The sequence below is a fragment of the Netta rufina genome (genome assembly GCF_964035555.1).
Source record: "Netta rufina genome assembly, chromosome: 1".
In the NCBI taxonomy this organism is placed as follows: Eukaryota; Metazoa; Chordata; class Aves; order Anseriformes; family Anatidae; genus Netta; species Netta rufina.
The window spans coordinates 1,346,839-1,371,362 of record NC_140123.1 but is presented as its reverse complement, the minus strand read 5'-3'; the positions used below and the strand labels follow the sequence as shown (position 1 = coordinate 1,371,362).

At 56.8% G+C, this 24,524-nt stretch overlaps 3 protein-coding genes and 1 long non-coding RNA gene across 6 annotated transcripts in view; 3 read left to right on the top strand and 1 right to left on the bottom strand.

The window, feature by feature from the left end:
* Window positions 1-515: 515 nt before the first annotated feature.
* On the bottom strand, window positions 516-5,211 carry LOC311222124. The gene is made up of 3 exons (XR_014619340.1): window positions 5,081-5,211; window positions 4,855-4,961; window positions 516-3,424 (listed from the first exon to the last, which is right to left on the bottom strand). It is a non-coding gene; the product is annotated as an uncharacterized lncRNA (long non-coding RNA).
* A 1,934-nt stretch (window positions 5,212-7,145) lies between these two features.
* On the top strand, window positions 7,146-10,209 carry LIPT2 (lipoyl(octanoyl) transferase 2). The gene is given in 3 exon segments (XM_084282908.1): window positions 7,146-7,353; window positions 7,355-7,694; window positions 9,489-10,209. Coding segments are annotated over 3 exon segments (747 nt in total). The 5' UTR covers window positions 7,146-7,179; the 3' UTR covers window positions 9,722-10,209.
* On the top strand, window positions 10,036-12,219 carry KCNE3 (potassium voltage-gated channel subfamily E regulatory subunit 3; the record flags this gene model as incomplete). Of its 3 annotated transcripts, XM_084282880.1 has the most annotated exons (3): window positions 10,329-10,534; window positions 11,055-11,122; window positions 11,589-12,219. In XM_084282880.1, one exon carries the CDS (start codon window positions 11,602-11,604, stop codon window positions 11,890-11,892), a length of 291 nt encoding a protein of 96 aa, XP_084139006.1. In that variant the 3' UTR covers window positions 11,893-12,219. The 3 variants fall into 3 exon arrangements, with proteins under 3 accessions (XP_084139004.1, XP_084139006.1, XP_084139005.1); XM_084282878.1 differs by lacking the exon at window positions 11,055-11,122 and having other exon boundaries at window positions 10,036-10,534; window positions 11,510-12,219; XM_084282879.1 differs by lacking the exon at window positions 11,055-11,122.
* Window positions 12,220-19,043: 6,824 nt separating this feature from the next.
* Window positions 19,044-24,524, top strand: part of PGM2L1 (phosphoglucomutase 2 like 1) — a 33,673-nt gene continuing 28,192 nt past the window's right edge. The window contains exon 1 of the mRNA XM_084306448.1: window positions 19,044-19,300. Coding sequence (XP_084162574.1) covers window positions 19,202-19,300 — 99 coding nt within the window. The 5' untranslated portion in view covers window positions 19,044-19,201. The remainder of the gene's footprint in view (window positions 19,301-24,524) is intronic.

The following is a 24,524-nucleotide window of genomic DNA, read 5'->3' as shown; positions in this document are numbered from 1 at the left end:
GAAGAAAGATGCCCGAAGGTTGGTGCTGTTGAGTTTAAAAAGGCCTCAAAGATACTAAACATTTTCACCGTGTTAAAGCCCTTTCCATGCAGAATCTCAAAGCCTTTAACAAACAAAGTCAAGCACAATCGTCCCCACACCACACGCGATTAAAGGAGGCCCACAAAGCCAAAATGGCTTTTACCAGATCTCCCTTTCCTCGCCTCCTGCCCAGACCGGGTCCCAAATTCCCACAGCTCCCTCCCCTCCTGGCTTATTCTCCTCCCTATGTGCAGGTTCCTGGTCTTTGAGACCTGCTTTAGCCCTGGTTTGGGCACCAAAGAGTGTTTTATCACCCCGATTTGAGCCCCCCTCTCCTTCCAGCGACACTCGGACACGAACTGCGTGGGCCGCATAAACCAAAACCTGCACCTGGAGGGAGCCGAGCGCAGCCACTTTGATATTCTAAAAGAATATTTATTGATTTAAACGTAACTAGAACAGCAGCCGCTGTATATTTACTTGTGCCAGTGAAAACGGAGCGGGTCTGTGCGATGTCTGCTGAAAAAAAAGTTCCCCGCTGGCCGCTGCAGCTCGCAGCTCCTGTCTGAACACTTACAGGTTCGTCTGCCCCCTGTCACAGGAGGCAAAAACACCAGGTCTGACCCCAAAGAGTGGGAATAGATGGTGTTTTATTTGTTGTTTTTTCCATTCCGGTGTCTGAAATAAGACCTTTTAGAAGAACCAGCTGCTTCCATCCGAAATAGCTCGCTTCTCCTGGGAGATGAGCCTGTGAAAAACATTCCGAACTGGCAGGTTTTTGGCAGCAGCAGGGAAAAACAGAAGGAAAAGCCATTTTTACCATCCTGACTGTCACTTTTCACGTATTTTTTATTTCCATCAAGCACAAAGAGAACGGTATCTAGTCAACAGTTCCCTGAAATTCATGTCAGATAGAGAGGAAAGGGAGCAGAGAGTTGGGTGTGGAGACCTCTGCGCGCCAGGACCATGACACCGAGCTGCTGGATTCAGGTCCGTGCCATCTTCCCGGCCCTGGGTTGTTGCACGATTCCTCTCTGCCTCTCCTTTCCCACTGCTAAAATGGATCCTGATCTCCCAGCAATTTGCAGGTCTGTCAATAGGCAGTGCCACATGCGCTCACCCCACCTTTTTCTTCCTCTGTCCTGCTAAATCCGGACGCCTGAGTGCCAGCTCCCCTCGGTATGCAAAGCAATGAGTCAGTATGAAAAGCAGTGAAAAGAAATGAGTCAAGGAAACAGGCTTTGTAAGTGCTTGAAAAGAGTCCCTAAAGGGCACACAAGGATCCTAAAGGGCACACAAGGATCCTAAAGGGCACACAAGGAGCTCTGCCTCCCATAGCAGCCCCTCTGAGCACCTCTGGAGCCCCCGTGAAAATGCACGGAGATTTTTGGTCCTTTACACGCAGCTCATACCATGGTGTTTGGGTCAGGTAGCTGAGGCACAAGCTATTTAATGTGGCAGGTGAAATTTGGAAATTAGCATGTCTACGATCATGTCCCTCGCAGGTGGCACTGCAGCCCCCGAGGGGTGTCCCCAGCGCCCCGTCTGGGGCTGCTGCCTCCAGGGACCTGCCAGCACGCCAGCCTGCTCCCTAACTCAGCTCTTTTAGAGGATTTCTCATTAAAAAAAAAGGTGCTCTGGGGAGTGCTCAGCCTGGCTGGGATGGTTTCAGCAGGACTGGCTGCATGTGGAGCTGTGCCAAGAGGGGAGCTGGGAAGCAGCTGGGGACAAAGCAGACATGGGGACATCTCCACCAGCATCGACGAGGTCCAGGTGGTTCATCTGAGCTGCACCTTTCCTTCCTGAGCACAAACACCAGCAGGAGAGCCTGGAGGAGCAATGCAGACCCCGAAATGGGTCAAAGGATGCCGGCTGCTGGGGGAAGGCAGACAGACACGGGGCCTGGCACCGGCTCCGACCCCTCTCCCCAGGCGCAGCAAGGAGCTTCCTTAACTACTTCCTAAATGCACCCCCGGTGCGTGCAGCCCGCAGCACAGCCTCACACGTGCATTTCCTTGTTTTTCTTCCCCTTTGTCACAGCCTCGGGAGCGTTTCTTTGAGTCATTGAATAAATAAGGGGGGCAGGAGCGGTTCTGGCCGTGGGTCATGTCCCCCGAGATCCTGGCTGAATGAGCCGGGGACGTCAGCTCGAGTGAGAAGTTTATTAGGGAATGAGCCAGAGGGAAAATGTTCGTCCCTCAGATAACTGCAGGGCTGGTGGGCTGTGCTTGCAGCACTCGTGTGATGCCAGGGTCCTTGGGGCAAGGAGGTGACCTCTGGGCTCCTTCCAGCCCGATGGGTGAACAGAGGCACGCGGTGATGGGTCCAGAAACACAGCTCAGGGTGTTCTGATTTTCCTTGGGGTGGGATTTTTCTTCTCAGCTCGTGCAGCCCCGAGCAGAGCCGGGTTCCAGCCCACACACCAAACTCCTGCACGCTCCAGAAAATTCGTACCATTATTTAATGCGAACAGTTAGCACCTGTGCTGGTGTGCCCCTTGGCACAAATTTCAGTAAGAGGAGCCAGCTTGGTACAACCTGCCTGAAATAAAAAAAAAAAAAAGGGGGATCTGCATGGGGAGGGGTCTCCATATCTCCATAGACAGCGGTGTGAGGGGCACCCCAGGCAGGGCAATCTGCTCCTGGCTTTGCCCGTGACACTGGGACAGCTCTGTCACCTCTCCGTGACATCCTGGCCCTGCCAAAGTCAACAGGAATTTTGTCACGGGCTCTCCCGGAGCCAAGACGCTGCCCTTTGCATCCGCCCGTACTCACTGCGGCCCCCTTCTTGCCAGGCACCTGTCTCACAGCCCCCACCTTTGTCCTCCCCTCCTCTTCCTGCCATTAAACCTGGGTTTGCCTTAGCTCCAGAGCTCCCCGAGGGGCAATGTCCTTCAGCCCCGTGCCAGCAGGACGGGCCCTGCCTGCTCCTGCGATCCAAGGAGCTGGGGAGGATTCAAGAAGCTCGGCTGCGGTGCAAGGTATCCCGGGGAAAAGGTAACACAGAGCAGTGTCGTGACCAAAAAGCCCTTAATGGGGATAAATGGAGGATAAAACCTGAGCTATCCATGGCTCCTTTCCATGCAATCTTCTCCGTCTCCTCCCTGCTCGCGGGGCAGGATGCTGGCAGGGAATGCCCCACGCTCCTTTCTCTCGTCCCATTTCCGAGGCTCGCAGGGCCAGTGGCACACACTTCTCTTACGCAGGCAGCTCCGCAGCATGCCAAAAAGGAAGAGCGTTGGGCTTTGATGTCCCAGCGGGAGCTGGAGGCTCAATCACAAGAAAAGGAAATAGCTGGAGCCGCACACAATGTTGGTGCCGAGCGCCAGCCTCCCCTGCCAAGGGCGGGCGCCGGCGGCGGCGGCAGGGCCCCGAGCAGCTCTCCCCGAATCGGCGCGGTGATCCTGACCAAAAGGAGATGGTAGACATGTGAAATGTGCCCACGGGGTGCTGACACAACGCCCCGGTGGGTTTTATGGTGCTGTTTCCCAGGCTGTCCTTTTTTTTACAAGCTGTTGTGGCGCTCACAGAAACGTCTAGATTGGAAGAGCCCTCCAAGATCACCCAGCCCAACCTCTGACCTAACCCTAACCAGTCCTCCACTAACCCATATCACTGAGCTCTACATCTAAACGTCTTTTAGAGACCTCCAGGGACAGGGACTCCCCCACCTCCCTGGGCAACCCGTCCCAAGGCCTGACCGCTCTTGCTGAGCAGAAATGTCTCCTCATTGCCAACCTGAGCCTCCCCTGGCACAACTCGAGGCCGTTCCCTCTGCTCCTGGCCCTGGTTCCCTGTGAGCAGAGGCTGCCCCCCAGCTCCCCACCCCTTCCTTTCAGGCAGTTGCAGAGAGCAATAAGCTCTGCCCTGAGCCTCCTCTTCCCCACCCCAAACCCCCCCAGGTCCCTCAGCCGCTCCTCACAGGTCTTTTACTCAAAGATTTTCTCAAAGCATTCACTTTGGGGTCGCTGGTGATGAGGCATCCCAAAATGGCGGGCTCACACCAGGCCATGTGGGAGTTTGGCGCTGCCCTGCTGTGGATTTCCCTCCTCTGCGCCTTCCTGAAGCTGTTCCTGGTGGCAATAACCTCATGTCCTGTGGGACAGGGATTTGGGGGATGCTACTTTTTGGGAAGCCCCAAGAGGGAAGGGGTTGGGGGCTCTTGTAGGGCCATGAGCCTTCCCTCAGTCCTCATAGCACAGGAGTATGAGGTGGGATGCCTCAGCCCCACAGAACACCACCTCAAGGCCCAAAAGCTGTAAAAATCGACTCAAATCTTCCCCTATTATGTTGAAAGGGGAGTGTGCCCCCAGCTTTGGTCCCGGGGGAGCATCCCAAGGAGGGGGCTGCAGAGTGGCTGCATTTCAGCAGCCCAAACCCCAAAACTGGGGGACGTTTTTCAGTCCTGGTCAGGAAACCTTAGTGAAGCTGGTCAGCTGGAGGCAGGAGGGCACTGCCTGCATCTGCTGCTGGAGATTTCTGTAGGGAAATGGTTCATTTCCCAGTGAAATGTCAAAAAATATATATTTTCCTAACTTCCTCTCAGTATCCATGAAATCAAGGGCTCAGACTTGGTTGTAACGTTCCCAAAAGATGGCACGATCAGATCTCATCTCAGCCTAACTAAAAAAAGCCTAACTTGTGTCCCAGGCCCTTCCCCAGCTTCGGAGCCCTTCTCTGGCCACGCTCCAGGGCCTCGATGTCCTTCTGGGAGTGAGGGGCCCAAAGCTGAACCCAGCACTCGAGGGGCGGCCTCAGCAGAGCAGAGCAGAGCCCAGGTGCCTTTTTGATAAAAACGGGGTTTATTAGCTCCATAAAATCAAACCGCACCTACCAAGGCTCTCATAATCTTAATCCCAATGATAACGTGCGCTGGAGGCTCTGGGGACGGGTTGCTCGGTGGGAACGGTCTGCTCGTGGGCCCTGCATTATTTTCCACGTCTGTAAGAAAAAAAAAAAGGAAGGTGGGGAGGTTTTATCGCTCCTGAAGCCGCGGCGTGATTGATCTCAGCAGGCTGTGCACAGCCTTTGTCCCCGAGGCTTTATTCCCGAGGCCTGACCTTGCGGGGCCACCCCCATGTCCCGTTTGTCACCAGTGCTCCCAGTAGGTTTGGGGGAGCAAACTGGGGCAGGATCCCCTCAGGGATGGGGATGGCAAGCACGGAGCTGTCTGTAGGGCTGGCTTTATCCGATAAAACTCCAAGGAATGTGCTTAGAATAGGAATTTTCCTTTTCCCCCGTGTTCCCCACCCTATAGGTGCTGTACCCCATACTCCTGGGCCCTACAGGCCACCCCCATGCCCCATTCCTCGTCCCCGTGCCTTATCCCCCATCCCCAGACCCTTTTCCCCACTCCTGCCCCCTATCTCCTAAGCCCTGTCCCCTGTCTTGGGACTTTCTCCCCCCAAGTCCTTGGTCCTGTCCCTATATCCCTGTCCCTAGGCCCCTGCACAGGACCCCAAGCTATTCCTGGGCCCTATTCCCTGTCCTCGATCCCCTGTCCCCCTGCCTGGCCCCATGCCAGGCCCTATTCCCTGTCCCCTTGCCTGGCCCCTAGATCCTATTCTAGGTCCCCTTTCCCCTGTCCCCGTGCCTGTCCCCATCCACATATAACTGTCACCTGAGCCCTACAGCCCTATATCCTATTCCCAGGCCCTGTTCGCTGTCCCTGATCCCCTGTCCTCATGCTTATCCCCCTTCCCTGGCCCCTTGTCCCCTGTCCCCATGCCTGTCCCCTACCCACAAACACCTGTCCCTTGTCACCTATCCCCTATTCTCAGGCCCTACTCCCTGTGCATGTCCCCATGGCTATCCCATATCCCCATATACCTGTCCCCTCTGCCCTATTCCCAGCCCCTATTCCTGGTCCCCTGTCCCCACATCTGTCCCCTGTCCCCCTGCCTGTCCTGTCCCCATGTCTGTTCCCTGTCCCCATATACCCATCCCCTCTTCATGTCCCCATATACCTGTCCCCTGTTCCCCTGCCTGTCCCCTGTCCCCATGTCTGTTCCCTGTCCCTATACCCTCTTCCTGTCCCATGTCCGTCCCCTGTCCCCATACCTGTCCCTTGTCTCTTGTCTCCTGTCCCCGTATACCCATCTCCTGCCCCGTCTCCATGTCCATCCCTTGTCCCCACGTCTATTCCCTGTCCCCATATACCTGTCCCCTCTTCATGTCCCCAAGTCTGTCCCCTGTCCCCATATCTGTTTCCTGTCCCTATTCCTGTCCCTTCCTTGTCCCTCGTCCCCTGTCCCCATATCCATCCCCTGTCCCCATACCTGTCCCCTGTCCCCATATACATGTTCCCTCTTCGTGTCCCCAAGTCTGTCCCCTGTCTCCATGTTTGTCCCTTGTCCCCACGTCTGTCCCCTGTCCCCATATACCTGTCCCCTCTTCATGTCCCCTTGTCTGTCCCCTGTCCCCATATCTGTCCCTTGACCCCATGTCCATTCCCTGTCCCCATATACCTGTCCCCTGTCCCCATGTCTGTTCCCTGTCCCCATATACCTGTCCCCTCTCTCCTATCCTCACCCCTATTCCTGGTTCCCTGTCCCCCTGCCTGTCCCCTGTCCCCACATCTGTCCCCTGTCCCCCTGTCTGTTCCCATCCCCATATCTGTCTCTTGTCCCCATGTCCGTCCCCTGTCCCCCTGTCTCCTGTCCCCATACCTGTCCCCTGTCCCCATATACATGTTCCCTCTTCGTGTCCCCAAGTCTGTCCCCTGTCTCCATGTTTGTTCCCTGTCCCCACATCCATCCTCTGTCCCCACATCTGTTCCCTGTCCCCATGTCTGTCCCCTGTCCCTACTCCTGTCCCTTCCTTGTCCCTTGTCCCCTATCCCCTGTCCCCCTGTCCCTCCCCTGTCCCTATACCTGTCCCTTCCTTATCCCTTGTTCCCCGTCCCCTGTCCCCACATCCATCCCCTGTCCCCATATACCCATCCCCTGTCTCCCTATCCCTCCCCTGTCCCTATTCCTGTCCCCTGTCCCCATGCCCTTCCCCATTCCCCGCCCCGTCCCCATTCCCCTCCCCGCCGCGCTCAGCTCCTCCCCCGGGCGGCCTAAGGCGGCTTCCTCAACCCGAACCAGGCCCAGAAACGACCCCAAACCCCCCCAAACCCCCCCAAACCCCCCCAAACCCCCAAATCCACCCCCTCGCCATGCCCGGGGGCGCCGTGCGGGTGCTGCTCCTGGGCCCCGTGCCCTACTCGTTGGCTCTGCGCGTCCAGGAGCGCTGCGTGGGGGCGGCCCGGGCGGCGGCCCTAGGGGCTGCTGCTGCGGCCCCCCCCCCAGCCCAACCCCCCCAGCAGCCGCCCCCCAGCCCCGCCGCTTTGGCCGGCCGAGAGCCTGGTGCTGAGCGAACCGGCCGAGCCCGTGTACGCCTGGGGGCTGAGGGGAGCCCCCGGGGTGTCGCTGGCGGCCAAATTGAGGGAGAAAGGAGCGGGGTTGGCGGCGGTGAGGCGGGGGGGCCACGTTACCTATCACGGGCCCGGGCAGCTGCTGGCTTTGGTGGTTTTGGACCTGAGGGCGCGGAGGTTGGGGCTGAGGGGGTTCGTGGGGGGGTTGGAGGAGGTGGGGGTGAGGCTGTGCCGCCGCCTCGGGGTGCCCGCAGCGACAGCCAGGCCCCCCCCGCTCACCGGAGTCTGGGTGGGGGACGGGAAGGTGGCGGCCATCGGTGAGGAGGGGGGGGAATGGGGTGGGAGTGGGGTTGGGGGGGTGGGGAGGGGGTGGGGGGAATGGGGGGGGAATGGGGTGGGGAAGGGGGGTGTAATGGGGTGAGGAATGGGGTGGGGAAGGGGGTGGGGGGGTGGTGGGGGGATGGTGGGGAAGGGGGGTGCAAGGGGGGTGGGGAATAGGGTGGGGAAGGGGGTGGGGAATAGGGGGGGGAATGGGGTGGGGAAGGGGGTTGGGGGGTGGGGAGGGGGTGGGGGGAATGGGGGGGGAATGGGGTGGGGAAGGGGGGTGTAATGGGGTAGGGAATGGGGGGGGAATGGGGTGGGGAAGGGGGGTGTTATGGGGTGGGGAAGGGGGTGCAAGGGGGTGGGGAATGGGGGTGCAAGGGGGGAGGAGGGGGGGTGTAATGGGGTGGGAAATGGGGGGGGAATGGGGTGGGGAATGGGGTGGGGAAGGGGGGTGTAATGGGATGGGCAAGGGGGGTGCAAGGGGTGGGCAAGGGGGGTGGGGAATAGGGTGGGGAATGGGGTGGGGAAGGGGAGTGTAATGGGGTGAGCAATGGGGTGGGGAAGGGGGTGCAAGGGGGAGTGCAATGGGGTGGGGAAGGGGGTGCAATGGGGTGGGCAATGGGGTGAGCAATGGGGTGGTTAAGGGGGGTGTAATGGGGTGGGGAATGGGGGGGAATGGGGTGGGGAAGGGGGGTATAATGGAGTGTGCAAGGGGGGGAATGGGGGTGTAATAGGGTGGGCAAGGGGGGTGCAATAGGGTGGGCAGTGGGGTGGGGAATGGGGGGGGAAGGGGGTGGGGAATGGGGTGAGAAATGGGGTGGGTAAGGGGGTGCAAGGGGGAGTGCAAGGGGTGTGTAATGGGATGTGTAATGGGGTGTGCAAGGGGGGTGGATAATAGGGTGGGCAATGGGGTGGAGAATGGGGGGGAAGGGGGTGGGGAAGGGGGTGAGGTAGGGGGAGTGCAAGGGGTGTGTAATGGAGTGTGCAAGGGGGGGTAATGGGGTGGGCAAGGGGGGTGCAAGGGGGGTGGGTAATAGGGTGGGCAATGGGGTGAGGAATGGGGGGGGAAGGGGGTGGGGAATGGGGGTCAATGGGGGGTGCAAGGGGGGAGGAAGGGGTGTGTAATGGGGTGTGTAATGGGGTGTGCAAGGGGTGTGTAATGGGGTGTGCAAGGGGTGTGTAATGGGGTGTGCAAGGGGGGGAATGGGGATGTAATGTGGTGGGCAAGGGGGGTATAATGGGGTGGGCAAGGGGTGTGCAATAGGGTGGGCAATGGGGTGTGTAATGGGGTGGGCAAGGGGGGGACACCGGGGGGTGTGTAATGGGATGTGTAATAGGGTGGGCAATGGGGTGTGCAAGGGGGGGAATGGGGGGATAATGGGGTGTGCAAGGGCAAAGAATGGGGGGCAATGGGGTGTGCAAGGGGGGGCAAGGGGGAGTGTAATGGGTGTGCAAGAGGGGTGTGCAATGGGTGTGTAATAGGGTGGGCAAGGGGGATGCAGTGGGGTGGGCCAGGGGGATGTGCAAGGGGAGTGCAAGGGGGTGGGCAATGGGGTGTGCAATGGGGGACAAGGGGGAGTGCAATAGGGTGGGCAAAGGGGGCTGCAAGGGGGGGTAAGGGGGAGTGTAATGGGTGTGCAATAGGGTGTGGAAGGGGGGTGCAATGGGGTGTGTAATGGGGTGGGCAATGGGGTGTGCAAGGGGGAAGGCACGGGACACGAGGGGCACTTGGGGCTGCTGCCAGGTGCCCCCCCTTCACGTCCCCGTCCCCCCCCTTTAACACCCAGGGGTGCACTGCGGGCACTACATCACCTCCCACGGGCTGGCGCTGAACTGCTGCACCGACCTGGCCTGGTTTGAGCACATCGTCCCCTGCGGGCTGGAAGGGATGGGGGTGACCTCGCTGAGCCGCGAGCTGGGCCGCCACGTCCCCGTAGCCGACGTCCTACAACCCTTCCTCCACTGCTTCCAGGAGGTTTTCGGCTGCGCCTTGGTCTTTTCGGATGAACCCGAAGCCTAGGAAGGCACCGGGGGGGTCCCAGACACCAGTTGGGGCTCGTCGTGTCCCCCATGGGGTTGCCCCGTGCTTGGTTTTGGGACAGGAGTTTGGCGAACGGGACAGCCCCAAAAACCAAAGTGCCACCGCCGGCCCTATAGGGCACCCAGGGGTGTGCTGATGCTGTGACACCCCCGTGGTTGGGGCTCCTGCAGGTGCTGTGAAAATAATGCTTGGGGTCAGGGACGGATCCCACAAGCCTCAGCTGGAACTGGTAGCACTGTGGGAATTACCCCAATTGCAGATTTTGTTTTTATTTTTCCTCTTTTCCCCCAAAAATGCACAATGGGGGTGGATGCGTGCTGACCTCCCCCCAAAACCCACAACCGGGGTGGATGCGTGCTGACCCCTGGGACGAGAAGGAGAGGCCGGGGTGGCTGAAATCTCCGTCTTTGCTCCTGGTGGACAGAAATCGGCAGATTTTATATGAAAAAAAAACAGCTTTCTGGGAACTTTTGCTGCTCCTTTTGTCCGGAGGAGGGACAGGAAAGCGTGACCGGCAGCGTGGCGGGGTTGGGAAGCGCAAAGCTGGGTGGCTCTCCCGGCCCTATAAAACCGGCATCCGGGCTCGGAGGGGGGGGGGGGGGGGACACCACGACGGGATCGTTGAGGGTTTGGGGACGAGTTGGTGGTGGCCCTATTGGGGCTGGGTGGCTTTGGGGCAGGTGGCTCTGCCCCGGGAAGGGGAGGAGGCTGCGGCACTCCCAGCCCGGCTGCCGGCCGCGATGCTCCAGTCCCGGCTCAGCCTGGCGGCCGTGCAGGCACCGAGAGCACCCGGTGAGTGCCAAACCCCCCCCCCCTTAATTCCCACCCCTACACCTCCTACGATATAGGGACACCCTGGGGTGCACCCCGCTGTAGGGCTCTGTGGGGGAGAAATTACATTTTTTGGCTGGAAATTCTCCAAATTCGGGCTTCTCCCTGATTTCCAGGTGTTTATAATGACAACGGGGTCCACGGGTGCCCCCCCCCTAAGCCCCTTCCTCCTCCTCCTCGCTGCTGCACCTCGTATTTGGGGGATCCTTTTATTTTTTTTTTTAGGGGGGAGGCAGCTGCCTGTGCACGGGGGTTTTGGGGTGGGCTGGAAGAGGGGTCCCATGTCCTGGGGGGGGGGCTGGAGGGGGTCCGGGACCCAGTTTGTGTGTGGGGATGGAAATTTCGGGGGGTTTGGGGCAGCAACACCCCTTGGGATGGGTCCATGGGGGCGTGCAGGGATCTGTGCCCCCCTGGCTAGGGCTGCTTGGGGTGATTGGGGTGGGTGTGTGGCAGGATCAATCCCAAAGCTGCTTTTTTTTAGGGTGGGGGACCCCAGGCAAGTCCTGGCAGGCGCTGGGGGGGACCCCAGGACGTCCCTTGGGCATGAAGGTGACGCCAGCCCGGGGAGGTGTTTGGGGTCGGGACCGATTTCTGTAGGGGAAGTGCCTGGCGGGGGCTCGTCTGTCTGTCTGTCTGTCAGAGGATGTCCTACAGGCGTCCGTGCACGTGCAGCGGGTGCTGAACCCAGCCTGCCTTCAAGTGGATTTGACGGAAAACATTAAATACCCTCCCTCAGTTTTTTTTTGGGGTCGATGAAGGGAGCAGCACCGAATTAAAATGGTGTTAAATCCCAGGAGGGCACGGGGGGGGACCCAAGCCGGGTGCCCCCAGCTCCCGTGGGCGTCACCGGGGCTCTGCTAATGGGAACGGGGCTGGATTTGGGGTTTTCCTTCCTCCACCAAAACACCCCTCCTCCCCCTCTCCTTGCTCTCCAAGGACCGTTTCGGGGCTCACCCCTGGGTCCACCCCAAGGCTCCTGCACTGCGGGGGCTGACGGCACCCCCCTGTTGCTCAGGCAGGGCGAGGAGATGGAGGATGAGAACGGGACGGAGCCGTGGCACCGGAGCCTGCAGGCGATGCTGGATGCCTTGAACCAAACTCTACACGGGACCCTCCTGCGCCCCGCTGCTCCCCGCAACGCCAGCGCCCGCGGTGCCGGCGGCCGGGACGACAACGCCTACATGTACATCCTCTTCGTCATGACCCTTTTCGCTGCCACCGTGGGCAGCTTGATCCTGGGCTACACCCGGTCCCGCAAGGTGGACAAGCGCAGCGACCCCTACCACGTCTACATCAAGAACCGGGTCTCCATGATCTGACGCTTGCAAAGCCCCAAAATGGGTCAGGGGCCGGGATCCACGCGCCCGGCGCGACCCGCGGGCAGGTCCCGGTGCCGTGGAGCCATCCCTGCTGGGGACACCATGGGGACATGGGGACAACAGGGGCAGCTCCTTTCCCACCGTTCCCATGCCCTGCTGAATTTGGCACGGGCTGTCGAGGAGGAAAATTCGCCTCTTTTCTGCTCTTCGCCCTCCAAAGCGTGCCATGGGGTGGCAGGAGCTCGGTGACCGTGGGCTCGTGGGTGGGTTTTCCTGCTGCTAAAAGCTGTCGCTGCAAAAACGGTGGCGGGCCTTTGCTGGCGGGGAATTAAAGGAGATGCCGGTTCCCGAGGGCTCGTGTCTGCTTCTTCTCCGAGCGTGGTGCCCCTCGAGGGCTCGGCAGTGGCCAAAATGGCTTTGTGATGGGACTTGCGCCCCCGAGGGTCCGGCCGGGCTCTGGCCGATGATGCCGGCGCTTTTCCTGCTTCCTTCCTGCGGGGTGCTGCCGGCTGTAGCTTTGGCCTTTTGTACCTCGGCTCCCAAACGTGTTTTCCAAGGGGCAAACGGGAAGGGGACGGGCTTGGACCCTCCTGGGCTCCTCGGCTGCGTCCCCGCTCTTCAAGCAGCCGGGTTTGGGGCTGGCCCACGGGGTGGCGAATGTCCCCGTCCTTCCAAACAGGCTGCTGCAAGGGTACGGTGTAGGGCAGCACCAGCCACCCAGCCCCGGCGCCCGGAGCGGCCCCTCGGACGTCTTAATCTGCTTATTAGGGCTTAATTACTGTCTAATTGGTCTGGTCTGTAGGGCACCTTCCTCCTGCACTCAAACACCGCCGCGGCGCCTGCGCCCGCGCCGCCAAACCACGGCGTTTCGGGGAGGGCTGGCAACCTTGGCACCCAGGAATTTGGGATTTCCCGTGCCTTCAGCCCCGCTCCGGGCGTGAAACCCGCTGCAGGGGTTTTTGGGGTCCCCGGTGGGCTGCGTTTTGGGGGCGGTTGCCGTTGCTGGGTTGGGCACGCGGTGCAGGAAGGGTTTCAGGCGGAGCAAATGCCACTGCTGTCCCTGGGCACCAGGCAGGAGGGGGCTCGAGAGGCTCCGCGGGTGTTTGCCTTGTGGTTACGGCGTTGGGAAAGGCAAACAAACCCTTTATCTGCAAATAACTCCGGGGAAGCAGAGCGGGAGGGCACAGCCGGGATGAGATCCTCCTCCTCCTCCTCCGGGTGGATTTGCGCTCTGGGTTTTCTCCACCTCCGCGGTGTTTACCCTCCCCTAAAACCCAGAGCACCTGCTGTGGGGTCCCCGGGATGGGACAGCCTGGTGGGCACCCCAAAACCCCCCAAGAAGTGGCCTTCCCAATGAAGGGAAGACCCTAGAAGGGGAAAAACCCTCCTGAAAGACCAAGCTGCTCTAGAATTTGTCACCCTCCTGATCTCCCCTCTGCTGGTTCCTCCTCCTGTCCCCATAATTATATTAGGATCAGGGTCTGCGCAAGGCCAGGGGGTGCCCTGGGTGTCCCCACAAGCCACCATCGGGCTGGGTGACAAGGTGCCAGTGCCACCTGGTGGCCTTTGCCTCTGGGGATGCTCGGGGACATGGGGAATACACTGGAAACCTCCCCAAATGGGTTTGCTTCAGCTGCCGGGGTTGGATTTAGGGGCTAATTAGGGGCTCGTGATTATGGGTGGTGCTTATGGGGTGGAACAGCACAGAGGGGCGCTCGCCCGGGCACAGAGCAGAGCTGGGGCAGCGCTGGCTTTGGGGAATCACTAAATTTTGGTAAATCACCAAATCAAACTGCAGATTGCAGCTGATTACATTAGGGTTTGCAGCCAGAAAGACGCAGGGCGCGTGTAAGGCCAATGTATTTGGTTGCTTGTTTATTTTAATTTAATTTAATTTAATTTAATTTAATTTATTTTTGAGACGACACCTGCAGCCGTCTGCCCCGTCCTTGGGAAGGGTTGTGGGAACGTTACGTGTGTGGCAAGCTGGGACTGACCAGTTTAAGGCAGCTTGGGGTGTGGTGATAGGCTTGTGGGCATCGTGTTGGGGAGAATTTGATGAGAATTGCACTGGGTGAAACAGGAGGGACCGACAGCGATGGTGTACGATGTCCTCCTACAAGGGGACAGGGGTTTGGCCACAGCCAGCGCTGCCCTACGGAGATTTCTGGTGGGTGGCGAGGTGGTTTTGGGGGAAATGAGGCTCCTGGACCCTTCCCTTGGTGTCCACAGCATCCATTTCCCCAAAATCACTGATTTTCAGGAGAAAATTAACCACACACCTGCAAAAACAAGCAAAATTCAGCTGAGCTAGCTTCACATCCTTCGTGGCCCTGAATTTTTTATCACCCCGACGTGTTGGATGTCCATCCGTAGAGGTGGGAATCCAAGCGCTGGGCGCAGCTCCTGCTCTCACCCATCCCAAATAACCCATTTTACGAGTTTGTTTTTACAATTCCCCGATGGAAAACCCCAATTTCCCCCAGCAAAGCCACCCAGGAACACTTGGTTGCGCCGGGGTGAGTCCCGGCAGGACAATCTGCAGGCGCTGGTGATAAGCTGCCGTGAATTTATCACAAACCTGGCCATAAAACCAACCGTTTGATCGCGGGGCAGCTCAGTTCAGCTTGCCTACCGCACGGGTACCTGCAGGATCTGCACCAGGGGGTAAAAAAAAACAGCTTGGGTAAAAAAAAAAACACACAGCTTTTCTTAATAAAGCTCGAGGCAGCATTTATTCATAGGGACAGTTGGGAAATCCCAGCTGGGATCTGGTTTTCTCCCCTTACAGGAAGTTTTTCATACAGATTCACTCAATTCCACGCCATTTATGCCCTCGTTTGGGATTAATCGAAGGGATAAATTGGGGTGAAAAGCTTGACACGGTCCTGTCGTGCTCTCCCATCGGAGGAGACGGGCCCGGCACATCTTTTCCACAGATGGATGTGGCTGAACCGTTCGGCGGAGCACGCGTGTGGGCTATTAATACCTAGCGGGGAGGATTAAAAATAACCAGGTCTGGTTGGGAAAGGACAGGCTTTGATATACGAGGGGGCTGGCGTCTGAATCCAGCCTCCCTGGGGTGCTGAGAGCTGAGAGCTGAGCGGGCAGGAGGTGCCCAAATTTCCCCCACGCTCGCCGCGGCTTTCCCACCTCCTTCACCGGAGTCTATAAAATGCTCTTTTATCAGATCGGGTGAGAATTTAGGGTGGGGAGAGGCGACGGGCCTGAATTTCTTTGTGTTTGCTGTGGGCAGAACCGGACCTGTCGTGGGTTTTCTGCACCCAGCTGCCCGGTACAAAACGTGGCACACGCAGGGGGGGCTTTGGCAGGGGCTGTCACCCCAGGATCCAGCCCTGTTGTTGGGCTGAGAGCAGAGGTTTTCCGGCAGCTCTGATTATTTTCGGGTTATTTAGGGCATTTAAGCCTTCAGCAAACCAAAGAGGACATTGTCCATGCTGGGGGGTGCAGGATCAGGCCCCCCCAGGGCTCCCACCATGAAGCACCAAGCTGCAGAGCGCTTCCCAGCCTCCGTGGTTGCTGCTGTGTCCTTCCCTCCTGCCAGCCTGCGCTTCTTCAGGGCAAAGATTTCAGCTGCTTGGACCCCAGATCAGGTTAAATATGGCATTTGGGGCCACAGAGGCACGTCCCCACAGAGGCACGTCCCCACACAGCACCCTATTGACTGGCAGGGGTGTTATCGCTGCCCGGGGTTTAGGGTTGCGCTGCCTGCCTGGCGTTAGGGTGCTCCGAGCGAGGCAAATGAAAGGATGGGAGTTGCTGCATTATCACCAGGTAACCCAAGAGGCACAGGCTGTTCAGGATCCATAAATAATAAAACAAAAGCCGTGCCACGGAGCAAGGGCATGCGGAGTGCCTGCCGAGCGAGCTGGAAGGACGCGCTGGGTTCATCCCGCGTGACTCGTCTCACTGCAGGAACCAGGGGGCAGAAAAAACAGCCCAGAATCCCAGAATATCATTGGAAGGAGCCGTGGGCCCTTCGGAGGCTTATTTGGAATAAATTACGTGTGGCAAAATTGCCATGGAAACACTGCACCTTCTGGGTTCAGCCCCGAGGCTCTCCAGCGCGGGGCTGGGCAGCTCTGGGTAACCAACAGAGCTAATCCGGGTTGTTGAGGGCGAGGATTTGCTCTGCGGTGCCAGGTCACTGAGGATGCTCACACGACCGTACAGACGGTTTTTCTTTCTGCTTTGCAGTGACATCAGCGTGCGCTCGGCCATTCTTCTGCTGAAAAAGCACGGAGCGCGTTGGTAGGAGCGAAATATGCGCAGCATTGTTCGGGGGAACGCTACTGAGACGCTGCGAGCCCAGCCCTGACGGGTGCATTTAACCATCTTTACCCCTGCAGTGCGTAAATTTAAACCCCAAACAGGAGCTGTGTGCTATTAGCAAGTCTCTTTTAACTTGCATTATTTCGTCTATGTTAAAAGAGGACTCTCGTTTTGGGGACACGGGCTGCTATCTGCCATCCCGTAGCTGCGGTTATGCTACGTGGGGGCACTCTGGGTGTCAGAGCAGCACGGGGAGCAGCGCCTTTCCCTTAAAACACACACACAGAGCCACACATAGGCACATGTAGATGTGTGTTTTGGCTAGGATGAAGTCATTCCCTCCAGCTGAGCCCCACCACGGTCCCTGTGGTGCTGGCAGCTCCCAGCACAGGATACCCCGCAGAGAAGTTTCAGCCCCTCCGTGCTGTGGTTATTTCCAAGAAAGAAATAACACGCACACAGATTCTTATCTTCTATGAGGCTGCCTTATCTTTCTTCAGGGAAATAATCACGGAGGATCCCCAATAGCTGAAGGACTGATCATTCTCCTAATTAAGCAACAGCGATGAAGGTCAAATCCTGCTTTTAATTGTGGCCGGGAAGCTGAGCACTGATAACATGGGGTGTGGGCATGGCTGTCACTGTCTTGTGTGAAACTGCTTTATGAGATTCAGGGTGCCATATAAAGAAACATCCTGCTTGCTCTGATGGCAGAAGACTACTCTTCAGAATAATTTAAAGCTCTCATTAAGAGCATAAGGAAAAAAAAATGTAGCTACGAATGGAAGCATTTGAAATATGAAGCTTAATTTTAAGAGTCTCTCTTACTGCCTTTCCAAAGAGCTACAGAGTTCTTGTAAGAAATGTTCCTGCTTGGCAGGCTTTAGAGAGGCATTTAACATAGGCATTGTCCTTTTTTGGGGGGAAAATGAAGTTTTTATAGACTGGAGCTGCTGTTGTGCTGGGCCTTTCCTTGAAAATAAAACACGAAGGAGCGGAAAAGAGCAGCAAAGATATGAAGAGCAGAAACTGTGCCTCGTGTCGACTCTCATGTGCACGTTCCCCGAGGGAGCCACCCTCGTCGGCTATTCTGAGATCTGGAGAAATGTCCTGGCATCTGGCTGCTTGGGCCACTGCTTTAACTGGGCTCAGGATCACACCAGAGCTGCTAAGGCTGCCACCTCTTTATGAGGAGATATGCAGAGAGAGAGGAAAGAGAAAAATGAGAAAGGGAGAGGAAATAACATGAAGGAGTAGGTGGTATCGGGTACATAAGCCTGCAGGGTGATGCCGAAGCTGATGGGAAGCACGGTGCTGTGCAGTTTGTGCTCAGGTTGGGCTGGCAGGGTTATCTCTGTCTCATCGTGTGGCAGCTCTGGTTGGAGAACCCTTTCATACTGCCGCACAGGCTGCCTCCTTTCTCCGAGCATCGGTACCAACAGATGGATTCCCCTCATCCCCCCAGAGAAGAGCTATCTCGCCCGCTGACTGTTGGATTCATCTGTTAGGTGTGATTTCCTCGCTCCACCTTCTTCTCCTTCTACACCGTAAACAGCCGTAGGACAGCCCTTCAGTGATAACAGGCTGATTTATTTCTGTCTTTACCTCTTCTGCTGCCTACCAGCAGCCCTGTGCAACAGTTTATAGGTTCACTCCGTTGTACCAAGCCAGCCCTCTGGACCAGAGGATTTGTTTGTGTCTGCAGCCAGGAACCAGGTCCCTTCAAGACACACTTGAAAGCTTCAAAGGGGAGGGATGTTAAAAACGATTTCTAAGCTTTTATTAGAGATTGTTCCCTTGTATAGCTTACAAGAGCTATGTTGAGCAGCTTCAGCACCCCACGCTGCATCCCTGCATCTCTCCATCCCTCCATTGCATCCTCCTCTCCCATCAAGCTCGTTCCACCTCCCCGAGGGCCTGTGCTGCTCCCAGCCGTGAAGCCCTATTGTTTCACACCTCCCTTCTCTTCCAGCATCCCTTGGGCAGCGATCCTATTCCCCTACGGACCCCAAAAACCTCGCAGCGCAGTCCCATCACCCTGCGGACCCCAAAGCCTCGTGTCAGGGCCTGCGATCGCTATGGCAACCTCAGCAGAGCTGCTGGGGATGGCAGCAGGGCTGAGCACACAGGGGGACAACCCTGTTACAACTGGGGATGACTGGGATGGCAGTGAGGGTTGTTATTTCCCTCCTCACATCAATTTAAATGCTGCTGGAGCCTGTCCGGGAACACCCCAAAACCACGGGCTCATTGCCCAAGGGCAGACCGATGCAATTTTCCTTCCAGAGGGAGAAAAGCGAGAAGCTTGGAAGCTGGCTTGGGGCTGACAGGGGCACAATTAAGGAGATTTTTTAGTTTTTTAGGTTTTTGCTTGCACGCATCACCCTGACGGATTAGCACGCCCCTTCAGTGGGGCGGCACGGGATATCCTAAATACACACACACACATTTATTTACTTTATTTGTAAGTGAAATTTATTATTATTTATTTATTATTATTTAATTTTATTTATTTAATTTTATTTATTTATTTTTATATAAAGTGGAAACGAGGAACACCCAAGAACCCTCTTCAGCCCCCGAGGCCCCAGCGCCGTATGACGGCTAGAGGCGAGGCCGGGCCCCTCAGCGGGCCCGCTGCCGCCCTGAGGCACAAGGCGGCACGCCGCAAGGCCTGCCGGGACTTGTAGTTCTCTGCCTGACAACAACCAATCCACTTTGCTACGCGCCCTGCGCGGACCGGACTACACTTCCCGACAGGAAGCTGGCGGGCGGGACCGCATTTCTCCGCCCCTCCAGCGGCAATCCCGGGCTTTGATTGGCGGGCGGGCGGCGCGGGGGCGGGGCCTCGCTGTGGAGAAGCAGCGGTGCGGGCGGCGCTGAGGGGAGCGGGCGGTGGCTGCGGCCCCTCGGGTCCCTGCGGAGCCCTCCCGGCGATGCCCGGTGCCGCGGAGTGAAGCCGCTGCCTCCTTCTCCTCCTTCTCCTCCTCCTCCTTCTTCCCCATTTTCACCCGAGATGGGCGACGTGAACTCCAACGTGCCCCTGACGGCCGCCCGCAGCACCGGGGACGCGCAGCTGGACCGGGCGGTGTGGCAGTGGCTGAGCTGGGACAAGGTGCGGGGACCGGGACCGCGATGGGGCCCCTGAGGGCTGCTGAGGGTCACTGAGGGCTACTGAGGGCTGGGGGCACGATGCTGGCAGCCCCCCGGCACCCCCTACCCGAGCCGAGGCACCCCCTGCCCGGCGGTGTGAGGTGCCCGCAGAGCTGGCGTTTTGACCGTTTTCGCCTTTATTTCCCCCAAAATATCCTCGTTCTAACCTCTCTTGGGGGTTACGGGGGGCTGAGAGCCCACCCGGTGGGCTGCAGGCTGTTATAGCGCAGTGCTAATTCCCCTGAGGGATCGTCTCGCTAATAATGCCTTTTTTTGGGGTTATTTTCCCCAAACCGCTGCCGAGAGGCTTATTATTTTTTGCTGTTTCGCCAAAACGTCACGGGCTGGGCTTAAAAACATCGCCTGGGGGTGGGGAGGGACCCAAACACCCCCACAGGCTGCTGCACCTCCCTGCTGGTGGCTTCCTTGTGGTCCTGCCCCAGCCAGCTGTGTGGTAGGGGGGATATTTTGGGGCCATTTGCCTCCTTTTTTGTCAAGCAAACGCTCACCAAATGCCCGTGGAAGTGCCTGGGAGCAGCGAGGAGTGCAGGTAGGTGACAATATCTGTGGTGCCACACCTGGTAAGCCAGGCCGAGCTCTAACACCGAGGGGTTTTGGAGCCTGACTTTCCTTTGGTTACCCTGCTAAAAGGCTCTTAAACAGCTCAGTGTGTGCTGATCCCAAACGGGTATGATCTAGGAGGGTTTACACCTTTTAAACCTAAAGGCTACCAGGGGAAAAAATAGTGCTGATTAAGCCCAGCACTAGTGAAATAATAATATTTCTACAAACCTGAAATTAGCCAGGCAAATAGCAGCTGAAGAGGCACCTGTTCACCCCCAGCTTCTCTAGGTGACAGTCGTGACACTTCCTCCGGGGCTTGAACTTGATAATTAGAGAGGTTTTGAAGGAGCCCCGTGAATTTTGGGGCTCCAAAGCAGCCGGAGGAGGGCTGCAGCAGCAGCAGGAGGAGGCTGGGCACGGGCAGTGCGGCGGCACCCGATGTAAACAAAGGAGGGGATGGAGGGAAAGCTGCAAGGAGAAGCTCCTCGTCGCATCGCAGGCACAGGAGACGAGGTCTCCAGAGGCTGGCTGTTATCAAACAACAAACCTTGTTATCAAACAAGGGCTCTGTCTCACCCCCGGGGACTTTTACTGCCTCCGATCAAAGCAAAACGCCTGTGCTATTTTCCCCCCCCCCTCGCTGTATTTAGCTATGGGGAGCTTTTGTCCTCGAGCTTGATTGAAATTTCCTCGCTGTAATTAATTCGAGCCGTGCCTCCCCGTCGTCCCTTTTGGTTTGGGTGTACGTGCTCACCTCCTCTAAAACGAACTGTGATTAAGGCTGGGCTGTGGGTGGAAGAAAACTGCCTGCGTGACGATCGTTTTGCTTTTCTCCTGTCTCACCACTGCTGGGCATCTTCCTTAACGCTGCTGGCGACTGGCTCGGAGGAGCCTCCCTAATTAAATCTCCCTGCTCTCCCCTTGATTGCTGCCTTTATGTTCTGCTCCGAGACACCAGGCACACGCTTTTGTTCCCAGGGCTTACGAGTGAGGGCTGAACAATTAGTCTTTGTTTTCTATTTTCTCCCTTTAATCGCTCTTCATTCACTCTCCGACTTTGTTATTGTCTTTCCATAACTGTCTCGAGTCTCCTAAAGGCATCTGCGTTGTATAGAAAGCTGTGTCAGAGCTGTTGTCTCCAAGAAAACCGCTTCTGTTTAGAGCAGTTCGGGAAATTGGACCTTGTCTGTAGTAATTCCCTTTTCTCAGGAGGCTTTAAAGTGGCCAGGATATGACACAGAGAGCAGGACAGAAATGAGGTGTGCTCAGTGCTGGAGCTGAGCGCTTCTCGTGCACAGCAGAGGAAGCTTTCAGGGGCTTTTTTGGAGTGCTCCTGACTGCTGCCACTTAATTTTTGCAGCTTTTGCGATGTTTGAGGAGGAAATGGACTTGGTAATTACAGACCGGTGACCTGCTCCTGTCATTCAACTCACCGGTTTTATTTTTTACGAAGCCTTTACTGCGAATTTCCAAGAATAAAATTGCAGAGAATAAAGCCTAGGAGGTGGCCGTGGATGAAAAGAGAAGCTCTCCAAAAATAACTTGCATTCATTGCAAGCTCAAACATTAAGACCTGTAGGATTTTATGAGCTATTGGGACAGCTGATTCAGGGTAGATGGGTTTTGCGCCAGCACGTTAATCGGGGCGCTTTGGGATGAAGGTGAGAGCTCCCCTTCAGCAGCAGTGGGTTATATTGTGCACGGAAATCTTTGTTTGGATGGTGCCCTTTGTAACAAACCCTTGACTTATGGTTAGCCCTGAGGTCAGGCAGGTGGACTTGATGATCTTTGCAGGCTCCTTCCAACTGAACTGTTCTAATATGTTTAGACTCGCAGGAAAGGTGTGTAAAAGAGCACTTCTGTAAGTATTTTGGGTTTTATTTTGGGCCAGCACACAAGAGGTGGCTTCCCCGCTGGGCTGTGCAGCTGGCTCCTGGGGCTGCCTGCCTCTAAAAGAGGCTAAAAGGGAAGGACAACAGCAGACCCTGTTCCCTGCCCCCTTTTTTAGCTTTGCCCTGCTGCTTGCTGCTGAGGTTGGTGGGTTTGAAGGCCAAACGCTGGAAGAAAGCTGCTCGTGGAGCTGACTGAAGGTGATGTTCGAATCTTGGTGAATTCCCAATTAAATAAAATTAAAGGCGTGCCCAGAAGGTGACCCTGCCTCTGCTGACAGGCTGGGGACGGCTTGGTGTGACCTGCAGGACTTGTGGCTTGTGAAATTCAGCGGGGAAAATCCTGGCTGGGTGGCCGTGGATGGCCTTCGATCCCCTCCGCAGCCTCTCACCCCGTGGTGTTCCCCAGGGCTCGCTTCTGGGACCTGTTTTATTTAGGATTTTTGTCAATGGCATCGACGGGGAGATCGAACGTGCCCTCAGTGGGCTCACAGATGGCACCGAGCTGGGCGGGAGCGTCGATGTGCTCGAGGGTGGGAAGGCTTTGTGGGCTCAGGGAGGTGGTTTAGCAGTGGGCTTGTGTTCGGTGGGTGGCTGGATTTTATTATCTGAAGGGTCTTTGAGGTTCTCAAGCTGTCTGTGGCCTGCTACCCTCCTCCAGCACTATTTGTGCTGGGTAGCACTTGTCTGAGCTCACTGAACGTGCTGCTCCCTTCCTTGGGGCCTCTTTGCTTTTGGTAGTAGGATTTAGAAGGAGGATGTGAGTGTACCCCACTGTGCTGGCACAGGCTGCCCTGAGCATCAGCCTCTCTCCAGTCACCTGACTGATTATTTTTTGGTTAAAATGGCTGGCTACAAAACAAACATTTCTTGCTGAAGGAGGAAAAAATGAGAGCCTCAAATTTATGAAGGGAAATTGTAAATGAAAACTTGCTGCAGGTGCTGCTGCTGCTGGCCTTCAGTTATGTCTGCACGGTGATCGGCTATGCCACAGGCAGTGCAGCATCTGCTGGGCAGGAGACCCTACAAAGATGTACTCCACTGGGTTTGGGTCTAAGGGACCGACCCTGATTTTGTTTAAAAAAAAGCTTAAACTTGATGGAAAACCAGAGACTGGCAGGCAGAGCTCGGTGCGCTTCGCTTGTGGCTGTCAGCTTCCTGAATGCGAAGCAAATCTGACTTCTCTCTTTTTTTTATCCCTGTTTCCAGGCAAAAAGTGCCTGCAACACCAAGATTGCTCGGAGGGAGAGCTGTGAACTGCAGCTCTGCTGGCAGGACCTTCGCCTTGAGACCTAACCCTGGCAGCAAACATTTATTTACGTGATGGGGAGTGAAACGATCAGTGAGAAATACTCCGTGCCCTCACACCTTAATTCTGCAGTTGTTTCACCTTGTGTCCCTCTGAGCTACACCACGAGGGTGCCGTTCCCTTTCAGTAGGCAGTTGTGCCATACAGAACCGAAAATAAAGGAGCATAATGTTGAATTCTGCAGAAAACATGCTTTTTTTTAGTAAAACTCCCAGCCTTTCTTAAACGTGACGTTGCAGAGCGTTGACTGCTGTGGGGTTTGACCCCAAAGTTCTGTCGTACGTCGGATCCAGGCAGAAAATGTTTTTTGGGAAGCTGTTGAAGCTGTACCTCATGTCCCTAACAGGATCATCTCCTTCCCTCTTAAAATCCACCGCAGCCGCTTGGCTCTGCGGGACTCGCGGTGGAGGTTATGTGAAATATTTGGGTTTGAAATCCTGACCGAGCTCCTGACAGCCCCCTTCTCTTCAGTTTTGCCTGCTGCTAACGCAAAACCTGTGAGAACGAGATAATTCCCTGGGTTTCCTTGGTAGTCTGCTTGAGATGGGGATAAGAAAACAGTGCCTGGCTCTGGTGGCTCTTCATTTCCCACGTATCAAATTGCAAGGCTCCGAGCCGCTTGCCGATTAAGAGCTCTTCACAAATTTACATCTTGGTGGGGGCTTAGCGCATCCGAGGGCGCTCACGCCGCGGTTTTGGCTGCAGAGGATGAGAGCAGAGCTGCTGGCGGGGGGCAGGAGCAGCAGGGAGGTGGCACTCAGCAGGGAGAAGCTGTGCTCGGGGAGGAGGGAGCCCTTCAAACTGGCACCGGGATGGGCTGGGAGCTGGTGCTGTTTCTCCTGCCTGTCCTCTCCGCCCCTCTGTGGCAGGGCAGCTGGTGTGCCCTGAGAAATACAGGGCTGGAAGGACCAAATGGGAAGAAAGAGAGGAAAAAAAGATGCCAAAAAGGGTAAGAGCCACGCTCAGAAACTCAGCTGTAGCCCTGTCACCAGCCTGAGGTTCCTCTTGCCTTCCTTGACCCTTTTTTGGTGCATTTTCAGCCTCTTCCCTGCAGGGCCCTGCCGGCTGCTCTCCCCTTATCTGCAGCCTCCTTGTGCCACCTTATCTGGTGCTGCGGGGTCCTGAGCACCTGCCCTGCGCTCCTGGCGTGTCCAAAAAGCTGCAGAGGCTTTGGAGATGAATTCAAGGCTTAGGCTTGTGTGAAACAGCGTAGCTGATTCCTGCTTCAAAGGCTTCCGGCGGTCTGGTGGTGGTGTTGTGGGATTTGGTTTATTGTTTTTAAAGGATATTTAGGAAAATCCGAGTGCAGCACTTGCTAGTTGTGAAGGAACTTCCCCAGGGCTCTGCGCTGGGACTGACGGAGCTCACCGACACCGATCCGGGCAGCGGTTAAGAGGGGGCACTTCAGGGGCTGAGTTTGTGTT